General features: G+C 38.3%; 1 protein-coding gene across 2 annotated transcripts in view; it reads left to right on the top strand.

The window, feature by feature from the left end:
- The window catches only part of nlgn3a (neuroligin 3a), a 169538-nt gene extending 157738 nt beyond the window's left edge, over positions 1–11800 (top strand). Inside the window, exon 7 of one of the 2 annotated variants that reach the window (XM_024283177.2) lies at positions 9276–11800. In XM_024283177.2, the coding sequence (XP_024138945.1) occupies positions 9276–10113 (838 nt within the window). In that variant the 3' untranslated portion in view covers positions 10114–11800. The remainder of the gene's footprint in view (positions 1–9275) is intronic. The other variant, XM_024283178.2, reaches the window with a different exon arrangement.
- The last annotated feature ends 14737 nt before the right edge of the window (positions 11801–26537 follow it).

The following is a 26537-nucleotide window of genomic DNA, read 5'->3' as shown; positions in this document are numbered from 1 at the left end:
ATTGTGTTCTGATAATGAAAACATTTGTCGTTTATTTAAAAATTACTCTTTAACACATTTTTGTCACAAAAATTGTTCAAACACAATACAATGTGGCTCCTAGGGCACTAAATATTAGAATTGTAGATTGGCAGCACTACAAAATGGCTAAAGCACGGTATAGTGCACTATATAATGAGAATGGAAGGAGTTTGGACATACCCCATGTTTGCAAATTGTAAGGAAAAAAAAAAGCTGACAGGCAGTTTCACAGAAAGCCAGGTTCCTTTCAAAATCCCTCCGACATCAGTGAACAAAACCTGAATTAGTACATAAATAATGCACTCCAGATTATAAGGCGCACAGTCATTATTTGTTTTTAATAAGGCGCTCTAAATTAATTTAATTTCAATTAAATTAATTTGTTTGAAATTAAACTGAGGCATCTCATAGTGCGGGAAATACTATACTTTACTATATTGTATTAAATACTTTTAATAGAATATAAACACCTCTGGAGACCGCAAACAAAAAGTGGGTGTGAAAGGTAACTAGGCCGAACAGAAATGACCAAAAAATATATACTTAACTGAATACATAGTTCAATGAAAATGGTTGAAAACAAAAAGAACAAAAAAATAAAAGAAAAACTTTAGTTTTAGTTCTCCACAAAAAACAAACAGATTAAATCCAGAATAGTCAAAACAATAGTTTTCACAATTTACTCTGGAAAGGTAAAAAAAAAAAAAAACTCACAGGCTAGGAGCAACAACACAAATTTAGACAGATATGAAGCTATAAGCTACAGTCAAAGAATATGTACAAAATCTGAGATGTGAGTAACAAAAGCCAACAGAATTCAGATGTAGAAAACTTAACAGAACACAAAAGCTCAGAGCTTTTCAAAATAAAGCTAAAGAGAAAATTAGAAAAGCAAACCAAGCAAAATATAAAAATCTAAAGACTGAAAAGTACTAACTCCCACAATTTGATTTGCTTCCAACTTAATCTGTTGGAATACTATGGGTCTAGTTATCCAATCCAAAGGGAGACATTTAATCACTTCCTGTTTCCCAAACCAGTCATTCCCAAAAAGAAAAGTGAAAAGTATTCTCTGTACATGTTTTCAGTTCTTATATACTCAGATTTGGAGACTAATTAAATACCATAGTCCTCATTTAGACCATATTAGGGGATATAAATCTCTCCTCTAACCCAATCTGGCTTGAAAGGACATACTTTTAATTAAGACCCAGCTGAATTCCCTTTGCCTTCTCGTCTTGTCCAGCCATCTTGCCTCTAAAGCAGCTCTCGCGCCCCCCCTTCCAGATGTTCCTAATGAACTGACCCAGATTGCTGCCCGTCTCCAAATCGCCCGTACAAACCTGTGACACAATGTGGAGACACTTGGGCTGCATGTCAACAGCGTGTATCAAGGCGTTATTCTCCCAAAGCTCTTCCTGTCCTTGGCTCTCGTGTGTTATTTTTACAGGACAAATCCCTTCACCGTGCCCTTCTTTCCCTCCCTTCAGTGTCAGTGAAGCATAAAAGCATACACAGAGTGCACACTGCCAAATCTTCTTAGCGTGCGCACATGTGTGCCTTTAAACTCTGAGGCCATTCTTTCCGGAGAGTTAGGATTGTTTCTGAGACAACAGATTTACTCAGCTGTGAGTTACTTTTCTGGCTGCTGGATTTGTCCTTGTATTGACAAGCACAATTGAGCGGCACTTTAATGCTATTTTTTTTCCAACCGGCGTCTTCAGAAGTTTTACGGAAAATGTTTCGCTTCCCCTAAAAAAAAAACAAAAAAAACAACAAAAAAAAAAAATCAAGTACGCTGCTGACATGGCCCTGACTGGACATTTCAAGAAGATACGGAATGATGAAAAGCCAAAAAAACATCAATCGTCATCGGTCATTAGTGCTACACATGCTTTGGTCCATCTTCACACTTCTTCCCGTGGTTCACTGCTGCTCATATCCTTTTGAGCATTGGCACATCAGATGCCTTTAAAGAACCACTCCTAAGAAAGTCATGTTTTTTGGTGTTTTTAACATCTTCTTGTAGCAATTTTACTAATCATTTATGACATATGTAAAAGAATTTAAGATTAATACTGCATAAGAGTATTCCTTATTCTGAGATGGATCAAGAGCAGATGAAAATATGCTGTTTGAAAAAGCTCCCAGTTGTGCAACAAGCTCCCTGTTCCGCTCCATTCCAATGCATCCATTTGCTGACAAATAGATACATTAACGTATTAAATTTCCTCTTCTGAGCTAACATCTGGCTTAAAACTGTACGACTGGATAGCTCGAATATTGTTTGCCATTTTTGATGCCCAGCTAATGTTAGTGTGGAGTTGTGAGGGGCTGAAAGCTATGAGGAGAGAGGGTAAACAAATGGATGATGGGATATCAGGTGAGGCTTACTTCCTCACCAACAGTCCCACTCACAGCTTTCTGGTGAATTATAATAAATATATAAATAAATAATAAATAATAATAATAAAAAAACACTGGGAATGTTTTTATAATCAAACAAAAAAGGATTTGAGTGGGACTTTCAAGAGCTGTCATCTTTAGATTTTTTCAGCGCTCCTTCACAGTTCCCTCTCATTATTTCAGAAAAATCAATAGATTAAAAATAATACTTTTTTTTACACTTATATTGATGCAGTAGAAAAATATAGTATCCTCCTGTATCTTGAAAATATGAATAACAATGCTGTCAGCTGCTTTTTTTCTTGTTTGTTTTCCCTCTACTTGTCAATCACGCAGGCTGCTCGGGGGGATTAACAGCACTTAAACATCAGCTGTGTCACCCATGTGACCTTTCTCCTTTGCGCCACTCATCAATGACCCCACTCATCCTTCAGAGTACACGCCGTTCTCTTTAGCTTTCGCTTGGTTTAGCCAACTTGAGCTGTACAAATACCCAGTTAATGTTTTGCATATATGGAATGGCGCTGCCACCTACCTACTCCATTAAACAGGCATTCACCTGATAGGAGATTTGTAGCCAATATCCTGATTTGCATTAGAGAAGGTAAGGAAGTGGTGTGGCTTGTTACAGGGTGAGCATGCCATTGATTGTGTCCACCCTGTGTGCTGAATGTAATATGAGGGGGGAGGAGGACAGTTCATCTGCATTCATACCTTGGTTGTGAGGCTTAAGCCGGATGTTTGAAATTCACCCCTGATTCTTTTTATTTACGTATTTAAAACTCTACAGACGTGTTTCCAAAAGTGCATTTTTGATATTTTTGTCAAACAAATTGGTAGCATCCATAATAAGGATGAATCCAGGAGCTGTGTCCTCCTTCGGCTTCCACTCGCCACAAGGTCACGGAGCCTCACCCTGCATCAATTAGCCTGCTAACCAATGCTGCCATTTAATATGAACCATGCATCACTCTACCTTGAGTTGTTATGTGCAACCAGATATAGTATAGAAGTTGAGCCTCGTGATTTACCAGCTCAGGAATGAAGATACCTCAATATGTGTCCTTAAATGCAAAGAAAGCCTACAGCGCTGAATTAGTTTGCGTAACCAGGTGGGTTAATAAACAACTCCAGGGGATGAATTTGTTACACAAGAGTAGCAGCAGCACTAAAAAAAAAAAAAAACATGTTTGCACTTTCTTAAGCCTAAATCTGTGCCGCTAAATTAAAACACCAAGAAACTATACTACTCTGAGATGCTATATTCAGATTAGGATTCAAAGACCCTGACTGCAGTGAAAATAGATTCTTGTCTTCTGCCTTAGGGCACCTAAACGTGTCTTTTCAGATTTGGTGATGGCTAGGTCTATGATCACTCAAGCGCCTCAAATTACATCAGGATGAAAAGGGGAAGGAGGTACACGGGGAAAGAAAAAAGGGGGAAAAAAGAAAGAAAATGATATTCATTCTTCCCCTTTATCTACCTTTTACATCAGTGCTTCCAGATAGAGCTTGGAATACCAAATGAGCTCCCCGCCTGCCACATGTAGGGAGAGCCGAGAGCCAGGAGTCGTATGCGTCGTATAGATTAGCCATTTAATGCTAACGCTACAGAGAAAATTTCTGCGTGTCAGCAAGGAGACGCGTGTTTCATCACCTGCCTGGATCCCTGTATTTGTCAGTCATTAATCTTGGATGGAAAATGACGTCAGTCCGCCATGAGGTGTCACAAATAAAGGAGATGTAAACCCAAAGCAGCTCTTGAACCACAAGCTAAGGTTAGCATGGGTCAACGGGTCGTCTAAAGTGAAGGCGGAGGGGTCCTGAAAGAGATGAAAGCAGTCTTTTATAGCCGAACAACCTTATGAACACATCAGAAGAAATCTGGAAGGCCGTTAAAATGCCTGCTTTTATGGGTGTAATATCCCTCACCTGCTTGTCCAACCGCTGCTTTACTGACCATATGAACTATAGGGTAGGCCTCAGAGGAGCTCCAAGGGACCCAAATGCAGTATTTATACTGGACTCACAACAAGCTGCGTTATGTGGCACATAAGGAGCATGTGCAGTGAGCACGTTTAAGACATATTAATAGATTTAAGAGCTTTGACACCAGAGCCTTTTATATTTTGCTGTGAAATCTTATGATTGCAGCCAGGCTCAAGAGCAGGCAGTCATATTAAATCTGAGGCACTTCAGGCACATGAGATGAATTTGACATACTGACCCCACCCCATTTAATTTTAGCTCAGCAGAATCTATTGGACAGCGTAGGGTAATGTTTAAAAAGCTTTTTTTTTATTTATTAGAAGTCTATGAGTGCTGAGCCACAGCTTTCATCTGATCAAACGCAGCCAACATAACAGAATGCTGTATTCATTTGACACATTTTACATGGGCTTTCATTATTTAGTGTTGAACAAAATGTGTAAAATTTTATAAATATTCAAAGTCCTACTCCGATCAACTGAGTGATTTTCAATGCATTCCCAGTGGTCTTTTAAATAAGTTTGTGCTGTTTTCAGCCAAAATAAAATTAAAAAAAATGTGTCATTCTCTAAGACATATTTTTACACAAATTGCCAGGAGTTCCTTATAAATTTGCCTATGAGTTGTTGTCTGGACTGTAGGCACTAAGTAAGCTTGAACTCATTTCCCATCATCCCTTTGTCTACACTCTCTCCTGTTAACTTACAGTCCCGCACAACCCAGCTAACATTATTGGTGCAACGAAAAAATGACGAGCACGAAACATATTTTTTCCGTAACAAATATGCTCTTTTTCAAATGCCTTATTTTGTCTGCACTTCATTTACAACAGTTTTAATAAGGAAATACTCAGAAATGCAATTTTGAGCTTAGTCTTTAAAACATATCTTCTCCATCATCATAAAAATGCCATAATAACATGCTAAAAACACCAAAAACACAGTTTACATCAAAGTGGGTATTTCCTATTTTTTACAATTAAACCTTAAAACACATTTTTTCTGTCACTTTAAACATGAAGTACATATCATTTTAAAATTGTGTCCTTGAATGTGCATCATAGGATGACTGACGTTGTTGTTTTTCACTGCTGTGCTAATAATTATAGCACTGTTGTCAAAGCAAAGGCTTTAAACTATGAGATAAAAACAGCTCAAGGAACTCATGGAGGAACCAGACGCAGTGACGCGGGAAAATTCCCAGATCCCAGAAGCGATCACCCGCTAACATCCCAGTGTCTGATGATACAAAAAAAAAAAAAACCCTAGAGAGTCCTATTTCCTTTTTCCAGCAGGTCAGAGCTGTTTTTCAGTCACCAAGGACCCACGCTCATGCATTTTATGTTAAGGCTGAATGCTAGTAAATAACTGTTATTAAGGACAAATTTCTGCTCAGTTTGAACAGATTGAGATCTGTAGGAAACATATTTTTGCTAGTAATGAATATCTCAGAAGCTCAGCACAAAGGATAATTGTAGAAAAATATGTTGCAAAAAAATGGATGAATATTTGCACTTCTAAATAAAATTGGCCACTTTCGTCGGCACGGCAGCTCCTAAAGCCAGACATCAGCCTAAAGTTAAGCAGCAATGGGGGAAACTGTTCAAAGCCTGTTTACTATTGACTTTGCAACAGTTACCCAACCATATGTGTGTGTAATTAGATAAGGCAGCCAGTTGTTCTCTAATGCAGCAAATCAAATTAACTAAAGATGCCACATTGATTTCTTTGTGTTCCCTAAATTATTCATCTTCACTTGCCCTGAACCAGCCAGCTACCAAAGAGCTTTTCTAACTGAACCGCAGCTCTTTCACTCACTGTGCATGCTGATTGTTTTGCAAAAATGTTCCCAGATATCTTTGCCATACTTTGAACCATCACACTTCAGCTAATTGACCTTCTCGACAAGAAGGCCTTTGCAGTGTTGAAGCACAGAATTCCCATTAACTGAGACAGCTCTGAACTCCATTTCTGCTGTCATGTTCTTGGGAGAAGGAGACGGAGAGTGAGAAAAATCTGCTTGCATGTCAGCGTGATGGCATGCAATACAGCGCTGTAAGAATTCATGAGGCACGCCGGCTGCAGACATCCACGTCTCATCCTGCTTCATTGACATCCTGTTCTCTGGCATGTTGCGCTCAGGGAGATCAATATGACCTTACCTCCACCACCCGCTACTTTGAAACTTAATTACTGATATTTGGCGACAAAGTCATCATAGTCTGGCTGTCAATATTCATTGGGGATCATTACGGGCCTAATAAAAGAGGTTATTTACGGGCTGCTCTGCTGACACCAGCCCAGGTCCAGGATTCAGCTCCAGTCATCTCAATTTGCTTTGCTTTTCCCTCTCTCCTTCTCCCAGAAGCACTGACCTGAAAAATAAAAATTGACAGCAGAGAAACGAACAGAAAAGGGGATAGAGGGTGAATTCTTCTGGCACAGCTTTAATTCTCTTAGTCATTTGGAGGTTTTCAGCTTTTTCCCTCAAATAAAAAAAGAAGAAATTTAGAAATAAACTTCTGCCATTTTCTTTAACAACCTCGGAAATCAAAGCTTTTCTGACAAATGACATTAGATTTAGGGCCACAAAAAGATATTTTATGACATTTAGAGAAAAAAGAAAATGATTTTTTACTTTTCCAGCATCAGTTTATTTTGCTCTCAAGGCCAGTCAACTGAGAGTCAAGTTTCTTCAAAGAAAATCATTCAGCCTATACCAAAAGCAAAAACGAGCTCTGCAGAACTCCCACTCCTGACATTGGGCAACAAAAAAGAGTTGTTTGATTGCCGAGGATTGTTATATGTTAATTTATTCTATAAATCAATAGCCTCACTGTAATTGAAATAGCTGGATGTTTGGGGAGGAAAGTGTTGAACATTTCAAAAGTGAAACAGTGAACCCTGTGGATCAAAAATGGTACAGCCACAGGGATACCTTCCTTATTTATATATATATATATATATTTAGTGTTCAGTCTCATGTGTGCACACTAACACATGCACAACACGACCTTACATTTCCTTTAGGGTCTTGATTAATATGGAACCCCCCTTCCTTTACATGAGCGTGCTGGATGCAAGCACACTCTGTTTTGCCTTCCCAGAGCAATTAGCTAAGAGACCTCCACCAGTGTTGGATTATCAACAACAAGATTCTTCCTGACGTGAACCCTGAAACATGCTGACTAATTCATATGAGTTTTGAAGGGCTGACTGTCTGGGATTGTAAATAATATAAACGTCTCAGGGTAGAGAAGGGTGAGAACGACTGGTGTTTTGTGTTCATTGAAAGTGGCGGAAAAATTGGGGATTGCTGGTTGGAGGACATTCACATCTATATTAATGTAATGCCTTTGTCACAACTAGGGGTGTGTCAAAATATCAATATTGCGATATATCGCGACATTTAGTCCTGCGATTGATTCTCGATGGGTTCTCAAGTATTGATCTTTCATTTTCATTTGAAGAGGCTGTAAAATTTTAGATAGGGGTAGATAGGGGGTACGCGTTGCGAGACTGACTGTGGCGGACACTAATGTGCCTGGCAGCGACTTGAATTATTTAATTTTTGTTCTGTTGTTTACAACAATTTTGCACTAAGTAGTGGCACTGCTGTTCATGTTTACTATTGGTAACACTGAATTTTACAGATTATTCAAATTCAACTGGTGTCAATGCTTGTCAAAGAAAGTATTACTGATTTCGACAATGTTGCACAAAAGTGTCTATTATTTATTGCACAAAAGGAGACATAAGTTGTTTATTGTGATTGTGTTCAAGCTACAAAAATAAATGGGGACATATTTCACTAAAACTATGTGTTCTTCTATATATTGTGAGTTATTAGAGATTATTTTTACCAATTAATATCGTGAGTGATGCATATTGCATCGTATAGTGAGGTACCCAGGGATTCCCAGTCCTAGTCACAACTGTCCTTAAGTGTGGATATGGGCTGTCTGTGAGTAAAAAATAGGTACATTTGTATGTGGTGCAGAGATGGCTCACAGGAAATATCAAAGTTATAGATCTCTCTGTGAGCCTGTAGGGTGAAAATGTTCATGCACATTCTTTTCTATGGGCCCAAGTGTGCACCTCTTGCGCAAATGCAGCCTGACTGTTAGAAATGAGAAAATTGGGAAATAAAAGTGTAGTTTATGTGGGCATCCTACGTGTATCTTTGTATCCTCTACACACCTCATATGTGTGGGGTCACTAATGGGCCAGATTGTGCACCGTACCAACAACTAGAGTGTGGCATAAGGACTCCCTACAACAGCATCACCTGTACATCATAAGTGCGTGTAACTTAACGCGTATAACATTGTCCTAAACAACACTGTAGGATACACTTACCACACCATGACAATGGTACATTCCATCTCCATGACGTTCCTAAAGATGGCCGCATTAGCCACAAAGGAACTGTAAGACATACCTGTGCTCCATTTAAGATGCAGCCCCTCCTGTCTCCACCCTTCATTGTCCTCGACATCTACTAGCCTGACTATTTTCCAGCTCTCCCTGCATTGCTTGCTGCTGATTACCTGGACTAGGTGTGTTCATTTAATCAGAATGTGGAGACATCTGGAGTTAAGCAGGGCTTGGTGATCTGGAAAACATCAGAATGGTAGATCTCAAGGACCAGGAATGAGGAGCCCTGCTCCTAGTAGCTTGGACAATCCAGAACCTCGCAGTGCCCGCACAGGTCAACCCCTATACGGGTGCGGGGGTTGTGCTTTTGTTGCCCTTTTAAGTCATGACTTAAACATATTCCTTCTTTGTCTTGTAGCTTCACCAAAATAGTTAAAATTCAAATGTTCTTATTCATCTCCTTTATATCTTTCTTGTCTTTAGGGATCCCAATAAACCAGTTCCTCAAGACACCAAGTTCATCCACACCAAGGCCAACCGTTTCGAGGAGGTGGCGTGGTCCAAGTACAACCCGCAAGACCAACTGTACCTGCATATCGGCCTGAAACCCCGCGTGCGTGACCACTACCGTGCCACCAAAGTGGCCTTCTGGAAACATCTCGTGCCCCACCTCTACAACCTACACGACATGTTCCATTACACATCCACCACCACCAAAGTGCCACCCCCAGAGACCACACAGAACACCTTGTCTACCAAAAGGCCATTCAATACCAAACGCCCCCCCATGTCACCAGCCTATAACAGCGAGGATAAAAGCTCCTGGAATGATAATGAGGAGGCGGGGCCGATTGTGGTGGAGAACCCGCGGGATTACTCCACCGAGCTGAGCGTCACCATCGCCGTGGGAGCCTCACTGCTGTTTCTCAACGTCCTGGCTTTCGCCGCGCTCTACTATCGCAAGGACAAGCGGCGTCAGGACTCCGGCCACGGGCAGCCCAGCCCTCAGCGCCAGACCACCTCCAACGACATTGGCCACCACGCGCCCGAGGAGGAGATCATGACTCTGCAGATGAACCAGACCCACCACGAGTGTGAGGCGGGGAACAGCAACGAAGGAGCTCTGCGCTTGACCTCCCTGCCCGACTACACGCTCACCCTGCGACGCTCTCCGGACGACATTCCCCTCATGACGCCCAACACCATAACCATGATTCCCAACTCGCTGGTGGGCATGCCCAACCTGCATCCATATAACACCTTCACGACTGGCTTCAACTCCACTGGCCTACCGCACTCCCACTCAACCACCCGAGTATAGCTTTAAGGTGTCCAGGGGACAGCAGGTGCAGGCGGCAAGGGGGAGGAGGCGGCGGTGGCATGTCAGAGGAGGATGAAGGAGCGGCAGAGAGGATTGTGTTTTATAAATATCACAGGGAAGGGGAAGATTGCGAAGGGAGGGGGCGGTGTTGGATTAAAATACATGGAGATTTCACTGGACTTTTACTAAGTGGAGAATTACTAAGAACTCTCTGTGGATGTCAAGTTGTGCAGAGCTGCCAAAATCAAACTGCTTCCCTTCTACTGACGAGGAGAAGGAGTCTTTCTGCAGTTTTTTTTTCTAAATGTAATCATTTTAAAAGCCTTTTTAAGCAGACTAAGGAGAAATCAACCCTTCTTTTTTCTTGAATTCATAACAGATATAAAGAGAAGTGCTTTTTATTTCCCATCCCCGCCTCCTGCAGGAGACACAGCTAAAACAATGGCCTCTTCTTCAATATTTGTGAAACGTTTTGAATTGCTTCTTTGTTTGGTTTTATGTTTCAATGCCTTACAGAGCTCGTACTTTTTTGGTATTCTTTTTTCACTCTTGAAGACTATTCCACATGGAACGTGTTAAAAGCCGATTCGACTCAAACTCGAGAGACAGAATCCAGAACGGAAATCCAGAGGTTGTGCAGATGTAGGAGTTTTAAACTCAATTTTTGCAACTTTTTCTTTGTTTATTTTCTGTTGCAACACAACAGACATGGGAGAGTGGTGGTGTTGTTTTTTTCTTCAGCACTTATAAAAGTTACTTGTGGTTGACTGCTCTTGCCAAGAGATGAGACAGAGATAAATACTATGTTGCTAAGATTGTTTTGTTTAGGTAAAAAGTGCATCTTTTACAGCCCATTTATCTGTTAAGCTATCGGATATTATCTCCACAAAGTGCACACGCTGCTCGGAGCCCCGGTAGATGATTTCTCATTCGCTGCGTGCGAGGTGCGTTTGAGCCTGAGATAAAGAGGAGGACATATCGCCGGAACTGCGAGCGTGCGCATCCGGGAGTCCATTCACCACTTTTTCATTGGATTTTATTTTTTATTTTTTTTGTTAATATCTGGAATGTGAGTGATTTTATGTGGGTGTGTGTTGAGATTTTTCTTGGGTTTTCCACTAGTAGTGTTTCTGCATTTTTTAGGTGTCTTTCTTTGCATCATAGCACCTTTGTTATTTTCTAAATGTCTAATTTTGCTTAAAGATTATGAAATAAATCTATTATTTTATGTGTAAGAGAAAAAAAAGTTAAAGATTCAATTGAACTAACTGACATGATTCCATCAACTTTGTAAGAGTTTCTCTTCGAAAGCAGACAGTGGCCTGTTTGCACTGACTAAACCTACGTCAGTGCACACTTGTATTTCTTTGAATATATATATATAAATATGGGCATACATACATATATGTATAGGGCTTCTATGGAGATATCATTCCCACCTACAAAACCAATTGAAACACTCAAAAAAAGCACCAACATTATTTCTATGTATTGCTGTTGTCCTTTGAAATATAACAAGCCAAGAACACTCAAGGTGTCTTTGTTAGAGCTCTATATGTATATTTATGTATAAAATATTTAATATTTATTTATGTATACCAGATGCATAAATGCTGATTGTGCCATGTGCCAAAATTGAAATTGTAAAAAAAAAAAAAAAAAAAAAAAAAAAAATGGAGAATATAAAGTTTCACTAAACTTTTTTCTCTCTTGATCAAAGTTCTTTTGCTCACTTTTTGAAACTTGAAAGTAACAGAAAAGTCTTGCAACAAGTGCTGGCATACCCCCAGGACTTCCCCTCATTCATTCTCTTTTCCTCCTCATCTTTTCTTGTCTTTTGCCCAAATCCTGAAAAAAAAAAAGAAAAAGAAAAACACAGCTCTGGGCCAATCTGCGTGTATTTCACTGTAATACATGCAAAGTACTGCTGCAGCAGTGGGAGACTGTGAAAAGATTGCTTTGATGCACTCACACTGCATCCTATTATATGTTAATCTCAGGGAGAAAACTGGATATATTGAGTCTAGGAGTAAAACTGACAATTTCCATTAAACATCTCGGCGCAGCACAGATTGTCTCCTTGCGTTACAGCAAAGTGCAGTAATGCAACCTGAGCAGAGATCCTAGATCAACATGGCAAATTCCAGATACATGCTACACACTTTTCTGAAGGATGCTATTATGGCTCCATCTTGTATTCAATAACTGGAGAAGCTACAAAAGCCAGGAGTGTCGTCCGGTCTGCTGACTGTCGATTCTGCAGGAACGGAGGGAAATAAGGTTGTTTCAGCCTTATAGGTTCTTTTCCTAATCTGTGTTTCTACCTAACCAGCATGTCAAAAGAGAAAAGAAAAGAAGCTATAATTAGTGCAAACACATTTTTTGCTCATAAAATTGAACTAACATAACACAATAAGTGAGATTTTATTTTAAAAATGTTTTTTAACACAGGAAATTATTAAAAAGGTATAATAATAATGTTATTTAGGCCATCAAAATTATTATTTTTTTGTTTCATTTTAAATATCCAACCAGCGTTGGGTTTATAAAATGCCATTTGGATCAAAAAGTGTGAGAGTCATTCACCATCAACACACAATCAAGTACTTTGCATTTTGTCTTTGAAGTTTTCAGTATTGGAGGCAAGTTTTTTTTTTTTTTTTTTAATTCTATTTATTTATTTATTTATTGTATTTGCAGCGAAATGATGTGTGACTCAGAAACAAATCCACAGACACTCTCATCCACCCATCAGGCTCTTTGCATCCATTGCCACCTCTGAGTTCAGCTCAAGTTTGATCTTCAAAAGAAGAAGAAGAAGAAAAAGCGGAAGATAACGTCTAAAGGAACAAAGAGTTCTTCAGAGTTGGTCAGCTTTGTATAAATGTGAATATGGCACCACAGTCAGTTCCTTTGTGTTGTAAGAGATTCATTATTCAATTTTTTTTTTTTTTTTTGTAATACCATCGTCTGTGACCGAAGGACCACAGCATCCGTACTCCCTTTTCTCCACACCTTTGTTCATTTCTGACAGTTTTACAAACATATTTTATTGTGTACTTTTTTTTTTAAGACTATTGACTTTTGCTTTTCATACAAAGGGAATTTAGACCCTCAGTGGTTTTTGAGCACAATTTTGTTAACCGCACACAGAAACACAAAGAAAAATACCTTATTGACTATTGTATTCCAGAACACTTTTATTTATCTAATTTACAGTTTAGCATAAGACGGACTTTTTTTTCAGGTTGTAAAAATCATTGTAAAGCAGACAGAAACTCAATTGTCATTAACTTTACCAATTCACCCAACATACATGATTTGTTTGTGTCTGATTGACCGCTTTAAATGTTCAAACCTATAGGAAAATATGTTTATTGGTGTCTTTTTTTTTATTATTTTTACTTAAATTGCATTCTGATGGATCACTGTGGAGGGAAAAATCCCACTCAGATGATCTTTTGATCTATTGTTAAAGCATTCCCAGTGGTCTTTTAATTATGATTATGCCGTTTTTAGGTAAAATTAACAAATCTGGATCGTTTTCTGAGACATAATTTCTCCAGAGCGGTAGGAGTTCTGTAGAAATTTACATCTGAATTGTGGGCGGGATTGTTGGCACGGCGTAAGCCTGCACTCATTTCCCATCATCCCTTTGTTTACACTCTAATTTACACTCTGCTATCCAGCAGTACAATTTTGAGCCAAATGCCAGCTCAGACAAGGAAAAGTGCAATTTGAATAAATAAATTCTCAGAAATGTTTCCTCCATTATGGGGAAAAAGTCCACAGGAACATGTTAAAAACACCAAAAAACACATTTTCTTTTGAAATGGGTATTTGAGAAACCCAAACAGTATTTGAACCTTCAAAATAAAGTTGGGTGAGCAATGAAACAGCAGAAAAGGCTTTGCTGCTGTCAGCAGAAGTTGCAGCCTCTCATCAATGGAGAACAGTGAATGCAGCACGATGGGAAAGTAGAGTTTAGTAGTAAACAGGAATTTCAACTCCAATATATATTTTCCAAGGATGCTGATATTATTTGCTTCAAATTAAGTGAATTTAATTCTGTTTATAATATATTTCTTTTTTATATAGTGCAGAATGTCATGTTTTGTTGTTGTTGTTGACATGTTTTCAGTGTGGACCAAGCTTATATCTCAATCAAATTAGATTGTGTGTGCATGCGTGTGTGTCTGGGGTTGTCTAGTCTAAACATGCACGGTGGCACAGACTTCAAATTAGGCAGCAGAGTTAAGAGTGAATTTTCAAAAAGGGGAAATATCATGGGAAGGCGAGTTGTGTCTTACAATTTCCCATATGTGGTCAAAGCTGAGCAGATGTCGCTGAGCATTGGCAGGGAGAGACCTGGTGGCTTCAGAGAGACGGTTTTTGATATGCTGCCCTGTAAAAAGACACATAATTAAGCGCTGGCCCACAGTGGAAAGCCAGGAAAACTGCAGCGGTGTGCTGCACAGAGTAAATGGGGTCACTCTCATTATGGGAATACCTGAGGGCTTGATCAAATTAGCCTAAATATCTTACAACCAGACTCATCCAAAAGGGAGAAAAAGCGGGTGGGGGGGCTTTAAAAACAGATATATTCTTATACAGTCAATGTTATTAGTGTTTCACAAATTACATCATCCAAGGATGGCCCGGAAAGCACAGATGTGGTAGGTCTCCCTCGACAGCAGCAAAGACAAACCCAGTCTGCGAAATGAATGTGCCAAATCAGATAGTGCCTCCCACTGGGAGAGGTCTGCAGGTGTGTGTGTGTGCTTCATGTGTATGTGTGAAGAGCTTTACTTCCACCACGGAGAACATGTTATTAATTATATTTCCTCTCACTTCTTTCCTCACCTCCATCTCTCACTTCCCATTTCTCTCTGCCTTTCTGCCCGCTTCCTCCAGTCTGCGCAAATGTTTTCTTTTGTTCGATTTCTTTTTAACACCTTCACACAAAAACGCACTTCAAGCAGCTCCACCTCGCGCAGACACATTTTGCCCATTATTTCCTCCGTCTAAGTTTTGTAAAAACATGATTGCTCAGTCATTTAAAGCGCCTACATTTTGAGTTTGGGATATTCCTCAGCAGACGACGATTTGACCAAACTTTCAAGTTCTTTTCAAAAATGTAAAACTATTGAATGGTGTCGAAAACCTTTGCAAATTTTTTGCACAGCAAAAGCCGAATAAAACTCCATCCTCTAAATTTTATCATATGAACTTACCATTTATATTTGGAATTAAATATTCAAATATTCAGGGAACAAAAAAGAAACAGTGTGTGACTGAAATAGAGTTTCACAGCGGGTCCACTGCAAAAAGAGGTAGCCTGAAAATAGCAAAAGTGCTCTAATCTTAAGGACAAAATCACTAAAAAGTAGTAAAATTATTCGTTCATGCAGCAAGTCATTTTTACTTTTCATAAGAGATCAAACTATTGAAACGAGGAGTTCCACACAAGCATTCAAAAAGGGAAAAATAAGCTAAAAGAGCAAACTGTAAGACAAAATGACTATTTTTGCTAGTTATAACAAAATAGTTTGTATTGTCTTTGTTATTTATAGTTCATTTTGATAAAAATCAAATGTATTAAGTGGATATGCCTAACAAAATATGAATAAAACTAGAAACAAGTTGCTCCATCTTAAGAAATCCTTATAAAATCTAAAACTGGCACATATTCTTTTAACATAAATCTATATATATATTTTTTTGTTTTTAAAATAATGACAGTAAATGTCAGTCAAGCATTCATTGAACTTTAAAATAATATTTTTTAAATTGAACCAAAAATGACAATTAAATGTCGAAAGTTTGGAGCATAGTCATTTTGACTAATTTTAATTTAAAAATGCCTTATTTCTAGATCCTACCACTTAATTAGACAAAAACGTGTAAAGGTGTAATTTCAAACATTTAAAAAAATATATATATATTGAATGTCTAAAAACATAGTTTTAAAACTTTGCAAATATCTAACTGTTTGCAGTGTCTTTTCTGTGTGGAGTTTTTAGATTCTCTTTGTGTTTGAATGGGTTTTTCTGCAGGCTTCCTCCCACAGTCCAAAACATGCTTCATAGGTTGATTGGTGACTAAATTGTCCCTTAGGATTGAATGTGTTTATGTGTGTGAGAGAGACTCTGCAATGGACTGGAAAACAGTATCGGGTGATGCCCCCATCTTCACCCTGAAGTAGCTGGGATGCGCTCCAGCGACCTCCGTGACCCTGCGCAGGACAAAGCGGAAACAGAAGACGGATGGATTATGAAAAGCAGTTTTTGTGTATAAATGTTTTGTCAGAATGGTTTCCAGAGGGTTAAAGTACAGCAATAGAGTGTGAAAGGCATTTGGGAAAGAAAATGGTTTGAAAAATCGACTAAAAAAATCACTGGATGCAACAATCAAAATTTAAATAAAAATGTAAAAATACAAACACGAGGAAAAATGGGAACACTGGGCAAACAAAATTACATAAAGCCCAATTAAGTAAAAAAAGGGGGTAAAAAGTATTAATTTTATTAACAAGAAAAGATCAATAACAGTGAAAAAATATTTCCTGCAGTTTCCATTTTAATTTTATTGTTTAACAAAGAACAGTACAAATTATTTTGTTAGACTTTAAAATAGGTAAAACAATTATTTAACTTTTATTAATTAGCTTCTGACTCAAATGCACTAGACAATAAAATAAAATCTTTAGCCTTTTAACAAAAACTGATCAAATCCTAAAAATAAAAAACAATAAACTAAGTCTTTACCAAATGCTGTTCCATGCAAATGTGTGCATTAAAGGCAAATCCTGTTTTACACAAAGTCCTTTTGTTTTGCAAACTGCTTTCAAAACTTATTTATTTTTTATTCCAAAATTTCCCGAAGGAAATTCGCTTTGTATCCATTTCCTAAGTTCTTTTTGTGGAGTCCCAGCCAGATGAAGCATATGCCTTCGTACCGCTGACCTCGCTGTTGTGAGAAGAGTGGTAAAAAACAACAGAGCAATGAGCCAGACATGGTGCACTGGGCGTCATATCCTTTAATTATAACAATCCCAGCCTGAGTAGCTCTTCCCTCATAGATCCTAAAGCCAGCAGAGCGAGACGCCACAGTGTGTTCAGTGACTCATTATAAAGACGAAAAAACCCATTTAAAAAGTTGACAAAGTGCACCTCAAATTTACTAAAACCTGTTTGTTTATGTCAGATTTCTACATTTGGATGTGGAGGTTTGTCAGCAATGAATTGATGCAGCAAAGCAGGAACAGAACAAATGTAATGTGGTACTGTCGGGGGGGCTTGCACAGGTGCAGTAAACAAGAGTAGCTGCCTATAGTTCATCCAGTACAAGCATGCTCACCGGCCCCCAGCCTAAAGCTGCATGTCGACCATATAATGATCAACCCTTCTGCAAGATAGATAGCCAGGAGACTCCGCTGAGCCTGCTGAGACTAAAGCCTGCGTGCTTCCAGCGTGTGGAGGAAGCCACAGCAGCGGGCCGCCAGCCTGAAGAGAGTTTATCTGCCATCCCGTCTGCAAATCCCAGATATCAGGAGGTGCTGCTCGATTGATCATTTCTCCCACTCAGCGGTCGGGTTTCTCCGTCTGCAGGACGATTTATTTATGTTTTAAGACTGCTTATCATTCATTATGTGCTTTAAAGTCCCCCCCTCCTTTAACCAGCTGAGACCTGACACTGTCTCACAGTTGCATCAGCTGACATTCGCCATCAGATGGCAGTCCACTAATACCTCTCTCTCTCTCGGATCCTGGGTTTCTGTTTGTAGAGGACAGTTGCATCAGAGGTGTCAAAACCTACTGAGGGGCATCAGAAGATTTAGCTGAAGTACTTTGCCTCTCATTACCATGACTCTTATTGGGGCTAATTTGACATGTTCTGCTAATTCCACGTTGGATGCTGGATCACGGATATTCCTGATCAAATAAATGCACAGTGAGTTTAACCGAAGGTGAAGGTGAAGATGATCTCTTTCTGCAAGACACATCACTTAAATGTGGATTTTGTCTGGAAAATTGTGTGGGTTTTTTTGGTGTTTTGTCAAAATCTCATAACACACCCTTGATTGTGTAGTTTTTCTGTAAGGTATGGTGGCCCTGAAGTCCAAATCACACCAACAAAGATCACTATGACAACTAAAAAAAAAAGAGTATGGATGAAAAAAAAATCACTAATAAATGTTTTAGAAAATACAATAACAGAAAAAAAAGAAAGAAATAAAATAAAAATAAATAGTTTCAGAAAAAAAAATCCAGAAATCAAAACTAAATGTAAAAAAAAAAAAATACACACATTAGGAAACTGGAAAAGGTTGGTACTATGACACATCTAACACCACTGATTGGATGATGGTTGACAAGGGTCATTAACCAATCAGAAATGTCCGATAGTACCAACCTTTTCCGGTTTCTTCTTCTGTTTAACTCTTTAACATTTCATTTTGATTTAAGGAAATTACTTGTGTTTTCTCAAATGTTTTTTTTTTATTTTTTTTTTTTTTTACCAAAACTGGAAAAAGTTGTTACTTTGGGGCATTGCTGATTGGATGATGGAGTTTGTCCATCATTTTAACCAAAAGTTATTTGGCAAAAGAGATACTGGATCTGCTTCATACTAATCATAAAAATGTTATCAGTACGTGGATAATGAAAAATACAAATGAAAATTGTGTCTTCAGAATGAGCAATTACCTTTTGTTTTATTTTTTTTTGTTTTGTTTTTTTAATCAGTAGTTTTTTTGGCATATGATTTTGATTTCAGGAAATTACTTAACTTTTCCGAAATGTTTCATTTTTATTTTCTCTATTTTAATTTTTTTTATTTCTTAAAAAAATGATGTTTATTATTATTCATTTATTTTTAATTATCCTCGTAATCTTTAAAATCATTTTCCACTGTGCAATGTGTTGGTGTGATTTGTACTTCAGGGCCACCGTACTAAAGTAACTGTTTGAAACTACAAATATTCCCTTTAATGGAACAGTCTTGCTAATAGCAAATTAATTTAATCACAGCTCAGAACATAATACAGACGGTCTCCTTTGCCATAAAATAATTTTCATTTTTACTCTGATTCCAGCTTTTTTAAAAATCGTTTTTGTCTAAAAAAGGAAACTTATTGCAAAGGAGTGAGGAGGAAACACCAGCACAAATGTCAGCACTGCAGTTCACACAGTTGAACTGCAAAATTTACACATCTGTGCCCCACGACTCAGCTGAAACTGCTAACAGGCTCTGTACATTTCCGCAGCTGTGAAGATGCCCTGAGACCTCCTTTGTGAGCAGAAGCTTCTTAGCTTGCTACTTTACAGCAATTTCAGTCCTCGGCCCGCTGGGCAGCCCATGGTATTTGATAAAAATGTGTTCACTGTCACTTCCACTCACATATCAACGTCTTCTTGTAGATCTTTCTTCCCCTTTTTCCCTCATTGTTTCAATAATACACTGTGCTGAAAGTATGTATAATGCAGACACTTTAAATTAAAAAAAGAAAAGCTTTTTTTGTTTTTTGTTTTTCTAGTAGTTTCTGCTTGTATTTTTTCCAGTGCTTTAAAAATAAAAGGGAATTGAAGAAAAGGAAGGGTGAAGCAGCGTGAAGAAATCCCCGGACAGCAGTGATGTAATGGATCATTTTAGGACCAGAAGGCTGAATGATTCACATTCCTCCAGACTGAACTCCTTCTACAGGATTTACAGTGGTTTCCTCCCCAGCACAATAAGACTGTCGTCAGGGAACAAAACAGGAAATGACACGGCAATGGGTCAAGATTTGGATTTGCGTAAGAGCAGCTAAGAAAGTCCAAACAAACAACCATGTCTGTCAGTTTCAAATAAGGAGGAAGTCGTTTATGTAATTTATGAGAAAATGTTTATTTAAATCATTGTAGGGATTTTGTCCTGTGAAATTTTAAGAGCGTTTAGCTTTTTAGCATAACCACATTTAATTTTGACTCAACTTTTGATTTAAAATCTTTTTTAGGAGGAAACTTCAAAACTGATAAAAGTCATTCACAGTTGCTTAAAAGCTATTATTAAAATGATAAGAGTTAGACTCTTGATACATGTGACTTGAGCCAAAAAATTTAAAAAAAAAATTATCGAAGTCAGATGTGTGGTGAGTCACCTTCACAGTGATGTTCTCACTCTCCTCTGAGTGAAGTTTTCTTCTCATTGTACAACACAGCTGTGGTTCTGATTCGAACCATTGCAAGAACACATGGTTGCTTTTGGTTTTGCTTATTTTTTCTTTTTGGTGAACAGGCTACCTGTCAAGAGTGTTCATCATCCATTGACAACTGGGATTTATTCTTGCAGCCTAAGACTCTGAAAAGTGTTATGGGGAGCATAAAAACATGACTGGAATTGTGAGAATGTTTCATAAAGAGCAACACAGCCTCTTTTATAATGAATGATTCCAAACACAAGTGTCATCACAAGTAGAAATATAGAGGTTTCTGCTGCACAACACAGCAGGAGTCAAGACGGTCTCTGCAACTTGGTTGGAATAACTACAGGTATTTGGTATAAATTACTTTAATATATTTTTTTATTTTTTTACTGTAATATATTTAATTATCTTATATAATTACTTTACATGTAATCTGATCACGTTGCATGTAATCTTCTTACATGTAATCCTGTTAGATGAAAAGGTAATCAGATTCCATCTAATCTGATTACTTTACATCTAACAGGATTACTTATGAAGTAAAAATATTACTGCAAATGTATCTGATTACTTTTCATTCATTTAATTACTTTTTATAATAATTGAATTACCTGTAAGTGATCCACAAATATGTGTATGTCTGAGAACATTTTAAATTTTGATTGACAAGTTAAGTTTATGCACAAGAGCAATAATGTTAATAACCTAATAACTAGAAATATAAAGCATTTTAAGTACAGTTAGTAATAGTGTTATTGTTACATCTTATTAGAGGAACTTCTTTTATTGTTACTATTGTATATACCACTGAAACCATTGAAGCATTAAAAACTACAGTGTTAAAAATATTTGTTCTTTGTGTTTTATATCTAAAAATCCCTTAATTTAAGCAGCATGTTTAAATTTCATAGAGAAATGTCCTCAGATCTTTGATTTTGGTTTGGTTATTAAACTCTGCAGGATTCACTGCATCTCTGCAGGATCCTGCTGCTGGAAAAATCAAAAATCAAAATATCCCACTATTTATTTCATCTCACTAAATTTCACATTTGCCTTCACACCGCCTTGAAAATATGTGTATCTTGACATTGTTTGTCTCCTTGTTTCATATTTTGGTATATTCTGCTTGCTAAAAAGTTATATTAAGTTAGGTTTTGCTTTCTGCTCACACAAATAAAAATAAATCAAAGTAATAGTTTGCTATAAAAGTTTCACATTTGTGAATAATCAGAAAAAAATCTTTAAAGTATAGCTTTATATTGCTAAAATACTCTCAGTTTTGAGAGGTTTTTTTTCTTAAATGAACATGCCAAGTTTAAAAATGCATGCATTTATATTGATTGTTACAATCACAGGTTTTTTCCTTTTTAAATTTATCAAGAAATCTTCATTTCAAATTGGATTTCCTCTTCTTAATAATTTACCAGAAAATGGAAATGAAATTGAAAAGTGAAACTTTTATGAAGTGGTTATGTATCTGCTGTACATTAGCATGTTGTTGTCTAGATTATAGATTTTTTCTGGTTTTCAATGTAGATCAAATTTTTACATCTGTTTACCAAATAAGACTACTGAATGAAAGAGGGTTTTATTTGATTCTGATGACAGTCAAGCTTTAACAAAAGGAAGGTTTGACTCTCTGTTGTACTTTGTTTTACTCCCAAGACACTTTCCTATAAAACCAGTGATTTTCAACCATTGAATGATTGTCAGGTGTTCCATCACAGCATTTTTACCTAATTAGTCTTTGCTAATTGAAAATTGATTATCTCCAAATGTGATTTGGAACAAAATATAAAACACATTCCAGCCCCATCTCCACCGTGCCGCATGCTGGCTCTTTTGCTCCCGTCCTCTCTGGCTCTTTTATTCTTTCAAGCATCAGTTGAACACTGTAACCCAGCTCCATTGGCCACCTCTCTGCACATCTCTTAAGACGGAGGCAAGACCAGAGAAAACCTGCTAACATACACTGATGAAATCAATCAATCAATCTGAAGGTGCAGTTTTCAGATGTTTCCATTCATTGCGATAACAGCATGTGAACTTACTGAACTGCAGGAAGATTGTGGTTTAAACTGAAACGTTGCTGATCTTTCTTTGGAAAGATTTTTGGTTGACTGTTACCAAGGAGTTCCCTATTCTGGCCAACAAAGCTATTTCAACATTTTCAACTTGCTTTTCCACAACATACCTGTGTGGGCTCAGCTTTTCAAGCCAGAACAAAAATACAGACTGACAGAAGTTAAGGAAAAGCTGCGTCTTTATTGAAACTCTAGCTTTGTTGTTTTCTAAACAGATCCCCAATAACTTTAGAAACTATAATAGTAACTATATTCTATATTGTGTTAAGCTAAAGTGTCATAGGTGTTTTATTGGTGTGCTCCAGGATTTTGTCATTGCAAAAATCTTCAGTGGCCCCATAAAGATTGAAAAACACTCACCTAACAAATATTTAAACTACATTTTTCTTTTCATTAAAGATTCACTTCAATAAAAATGTTTTTTAACATGTTCTTGTGACATTTTTCTTACAATTGAGGATATAGAAAATTAAGCTTAAAATGTGATTTCTGAATATTTCCTTATTGAAATTATTGTGAATCAAGAACAGACAAAAAACGGCTAGATAACTCTGATATTGCTCGCCATTTTCGTCCCAAGGGGAATGCTGGGTTTTGGTTGTGAGGGGCTGTAAGCTAGTGGGAGACAGTGGGAAACAGAGAAATGATGAGAAATGGGGGCAGGCTTACTTTGTGCCAATGATTCTACCCACAACTGTAAATCTTTAATAAACTCCTGCTGCTCTGCAGAAACTATGTCCAAGAAGATGACACAGATTTTTAGTTTTTGGGTAAAAACTTTATATTCATTAAAAACCACCAGGAGTCCTTTAACACTGGAGCTCCGGTGTTTAAGTTCTGTGATTTACTGTAACTTTTCATCCGTTAACGGTTGAAGTTTTTGTGTTTAAAGGGTTCATTACAGATTAAAAGCTGATCAAATTGGTGTTTTTTTTGTAATATTCACAAGGCTGCATTACAAACATATAACAAGTTCATGTAGAGTTCAAGGTCCTTTGAGTTGTGTGGAGCTTAGCCTGAATCCTTTCTATGTTTATGCAACATCTAGTGTGAATTTGACGTTTCATTGTGTTTTGGCGTGGTGGTGTGTGCATGTGCGCCGCGTTTGGCAGCTAAGCGAGCTAATTCCTTGGGAGAGCATGTTAGCCCGGGCCATTTGGAGAACTCACAGGGGATAGGCGTTGCTCCAGTCTCTCATCAGGCAGATGACAGAGGACTACGTGCTCCGCATGCTGCTCTGGTCTCGGCCACGATAGCTCTACTGCACGGGCCATATCTCTGCTTCATTTACTCATTGTCTGATAATAACAACTGTCTCCTTTTTGCTATACTCAATTACATCTTCATTATCCCACTAAATAGCTTAAAACAAACCAGCATTGTGTGCAGGGATTTTAAGCGTATGTGACATTTATAACCGGAATAGTCCATAGGTAGAGGCCGTAAAGGGGGCTATATTTATTAAGTTTCCATCTCTGAGGATCGTTCCCTGTCTGATCATAACATCAATTCATTTTCATTTACCAGCTAATAGACTGGGAGCATTCATTATTCAGACTGTCTGCTTTCTGAACAATGACTGCCTGACACACTGACCCCTCGCTTTGGCGTGCTGTCAATCAAAGACCTACTTCTTAGTAATGGAACAGACACACAATGTAAAGGTGTTCCCGTAAGATGAACCGACATGATCCAATGAAAGAACCATCTAATGAAAATGCGTGGAACATAATTAGCAGCTGGTTGCTTTCTGTGTACAACAGAAGGACAGAGTGGATTGGTATGCGAGCAGTGTTCTGGAACGCAGATGCAAAACTACACCGCCGCAGAGATACATCAGAAGTAGCAGACCTTTCGGTTTCACGAACAGCGCACCGTCACGTTTCCTCCACCGCTGCGGCTCCCCACCTTCACTTGTGTAACAGGATGTGCTTTTCTTTTTGCAAAGGAAGTCCCGTTTTGTTGGAGCCAGCTTTGTTTCTATCCTGAACAGCTGTGTCCTCAATAAGTCATACTCCCCTGTCTCTAGAGATGCACAACAGAGCATCAGCAGTTTACACGAACCCCAGTGTGTTTTTTCTTTGCGACACCTTTATTTTCGCTTTTTGCATCTTTGTGTTCCAATTTTTTTCCCTCTTACCACCAAACCTGAAGCATATTTATGTTAAATTATAATGAAAATTGTGTTTTTAGCATGTTCTTGAGGCATTTTTCTCATTATGGAGGAAGAAAATTAAGCTTGAAATTGCATTTCTGAGTATTTATTTGTTCAAATTGTTGTGAATCAGGCGAGAAATACTTTTGGAAGTAGCTTGTAGGTGCTATTGTCAGGTTGTCAGGTTAAGAGTTTGAGGGGCTGGAATCTAGTGCGAGAGAGTGTAAACAAAGGGATGATGGGAAACGAGAGAAGGCATTCTGTCCATCCACAAATTTCTAATGAACTACTGCAGAAAAATTGTCCTAGAAAACAGTTTTTTTTACTTTAGTTTGGCTAGAAACAGCATAATCATAATTAAAAGCCCACTGGGAATGCTTTTACAGTAGATCAAAAGATGATTGGAGTGGGTCTTCAAACTTCCATTCCCTCTTTGTGGCAACTATTGCTCTGATCAGCAGGGTTCGACTGCCATCCATCTATTTTCTGTACTTATCCGTCTTGTTTATGATCACTAAGAGCTTGAAGTCCTGTCCCTGCTGCTGTTTGCCAAAAAGGCAGAGCCAATCCATCACACAGGCTCTCCGGTAGAAAACGGACATGAACGCTCACAGTTTAGCTTCACCAATCAACCTAACATGCATGCTTCTGTCTGGAGGGCTGCAGGAAAACTCCCAAATACCTGCAGGGTTGAGCTGTCGTCCCGTTTTCAAGGCCCTTTAATGAGTCCCTTAAAAACTAGACAGGAAGGGGAATCTTAAATCTTCTGCCTTCCATCTTATGAGCTCTGACATGCTGTCAAAAAAATGGATCCAAACTAGCAGTCTGTCCATGATAATTTCAGCGTGGTAAAGGTCATACCAGCTGGCTGTGGGGATTTCACGGAAGAGAACAAAGGCAATCCAATAAAATGCTGATCGCTGACATCTATGCCTCCATCAGGCAAAAACATCTAATTGGCTTTCATCATCCTGGAGCCCGAGTCTGTGTAATTACAATAGGATGTCTCACTAAATATTTCAGATGGGTGACTGATGGGCTTAGTTCCTCATTTAGCCTCATTCCAAACTCAAAAATGGCAATTCTGCACGAGGTTAAAAATATTTCTACTGACTTCGACTGGATTACACGTCCGATGTGTCACAATGTGAAATTTCGGGTCACGAGTCACACATTACAAGCGAAGGATTTGTTTTACCCCTGTGAGTTGTCATGACAACTGAGGGAAAACACCTGCAACGTGGTTTGCACTTTCAATGTTGAAGAGAAATTTACAGCAGGATATAAACACAATGCAGAGCACTTTCCCTTTTTTTTACAGTTCAAAGCTTTTTAAGGCACAGGTCCACAAACACAGCAGAGATAAGCATTGTTTCTCTGCAAACTTCCGTTTAAGCTTGTCTTCGCGTGGCTTCTGGGTCTGCACTTGTGGTTTTCCTGTGTTGATGAGAACTACGAGCGTGATCAGAGCAGATGCTGAGGAAGCACGAGCACAAATAGAGAATGGGTCGACACAGCAGAGATACGCAGTAACAATAAGGAAAACAGCAGCCGGTTTACAGAACCATGAAGAGGGAAACACAGAATTAACCTAATGTTCTTTCACACCGAGGTAATCCTGTGGGCTAGGTTCAGTCGGCTGTGAAATGTTGAGGAAAACTTTACGCTTTAATTGCTTTTGAGCGCTTTCACACTACACTTTTAAGGGTGGAGCACGCCTTCTGGAAACACCACACAATTACAAAACCTGCTCATTTGAGGAGAAGAACACAGGCTAGTTCCCCTTGTTTCTTCTTCATCCCACTGCTCTACATTTACCAACATATCCTCAAACCTGTTTTTCATTTCCTCCTTTGATTTAGTTTTGGAATTGTTGATGTGATAGTTGGTTGGATAGCTTGTGTGCGTTCACACTGTCACTGAACCCATACCCACAGGATATTTCTAAAATATTGCAGGTTAGTTTTGTGGCTTTGCATTAGAAATAGAATATAATGCA

The sequence above is a fragment of the Oryzias melastigma genome, linkage group LG10, assembly GCF_002922805.2.
Source record: "Oryzias melastigma strain HK-1 linkage group LG10, ASM292280v2, whole genome shotgun sequence".
In the NCBI taxonomy this organism is placed as follows: Eukaryota; Metazoa; Chordata; class Actinopteri; order Beloniformes; family Adrianichthyidae; genus Oryzias; species Oryzias melastigma.
Note: the sequence above shows the minus strand (reverse complement) of the source record. Positions and strands in the feature narration are given on the sequence as shown.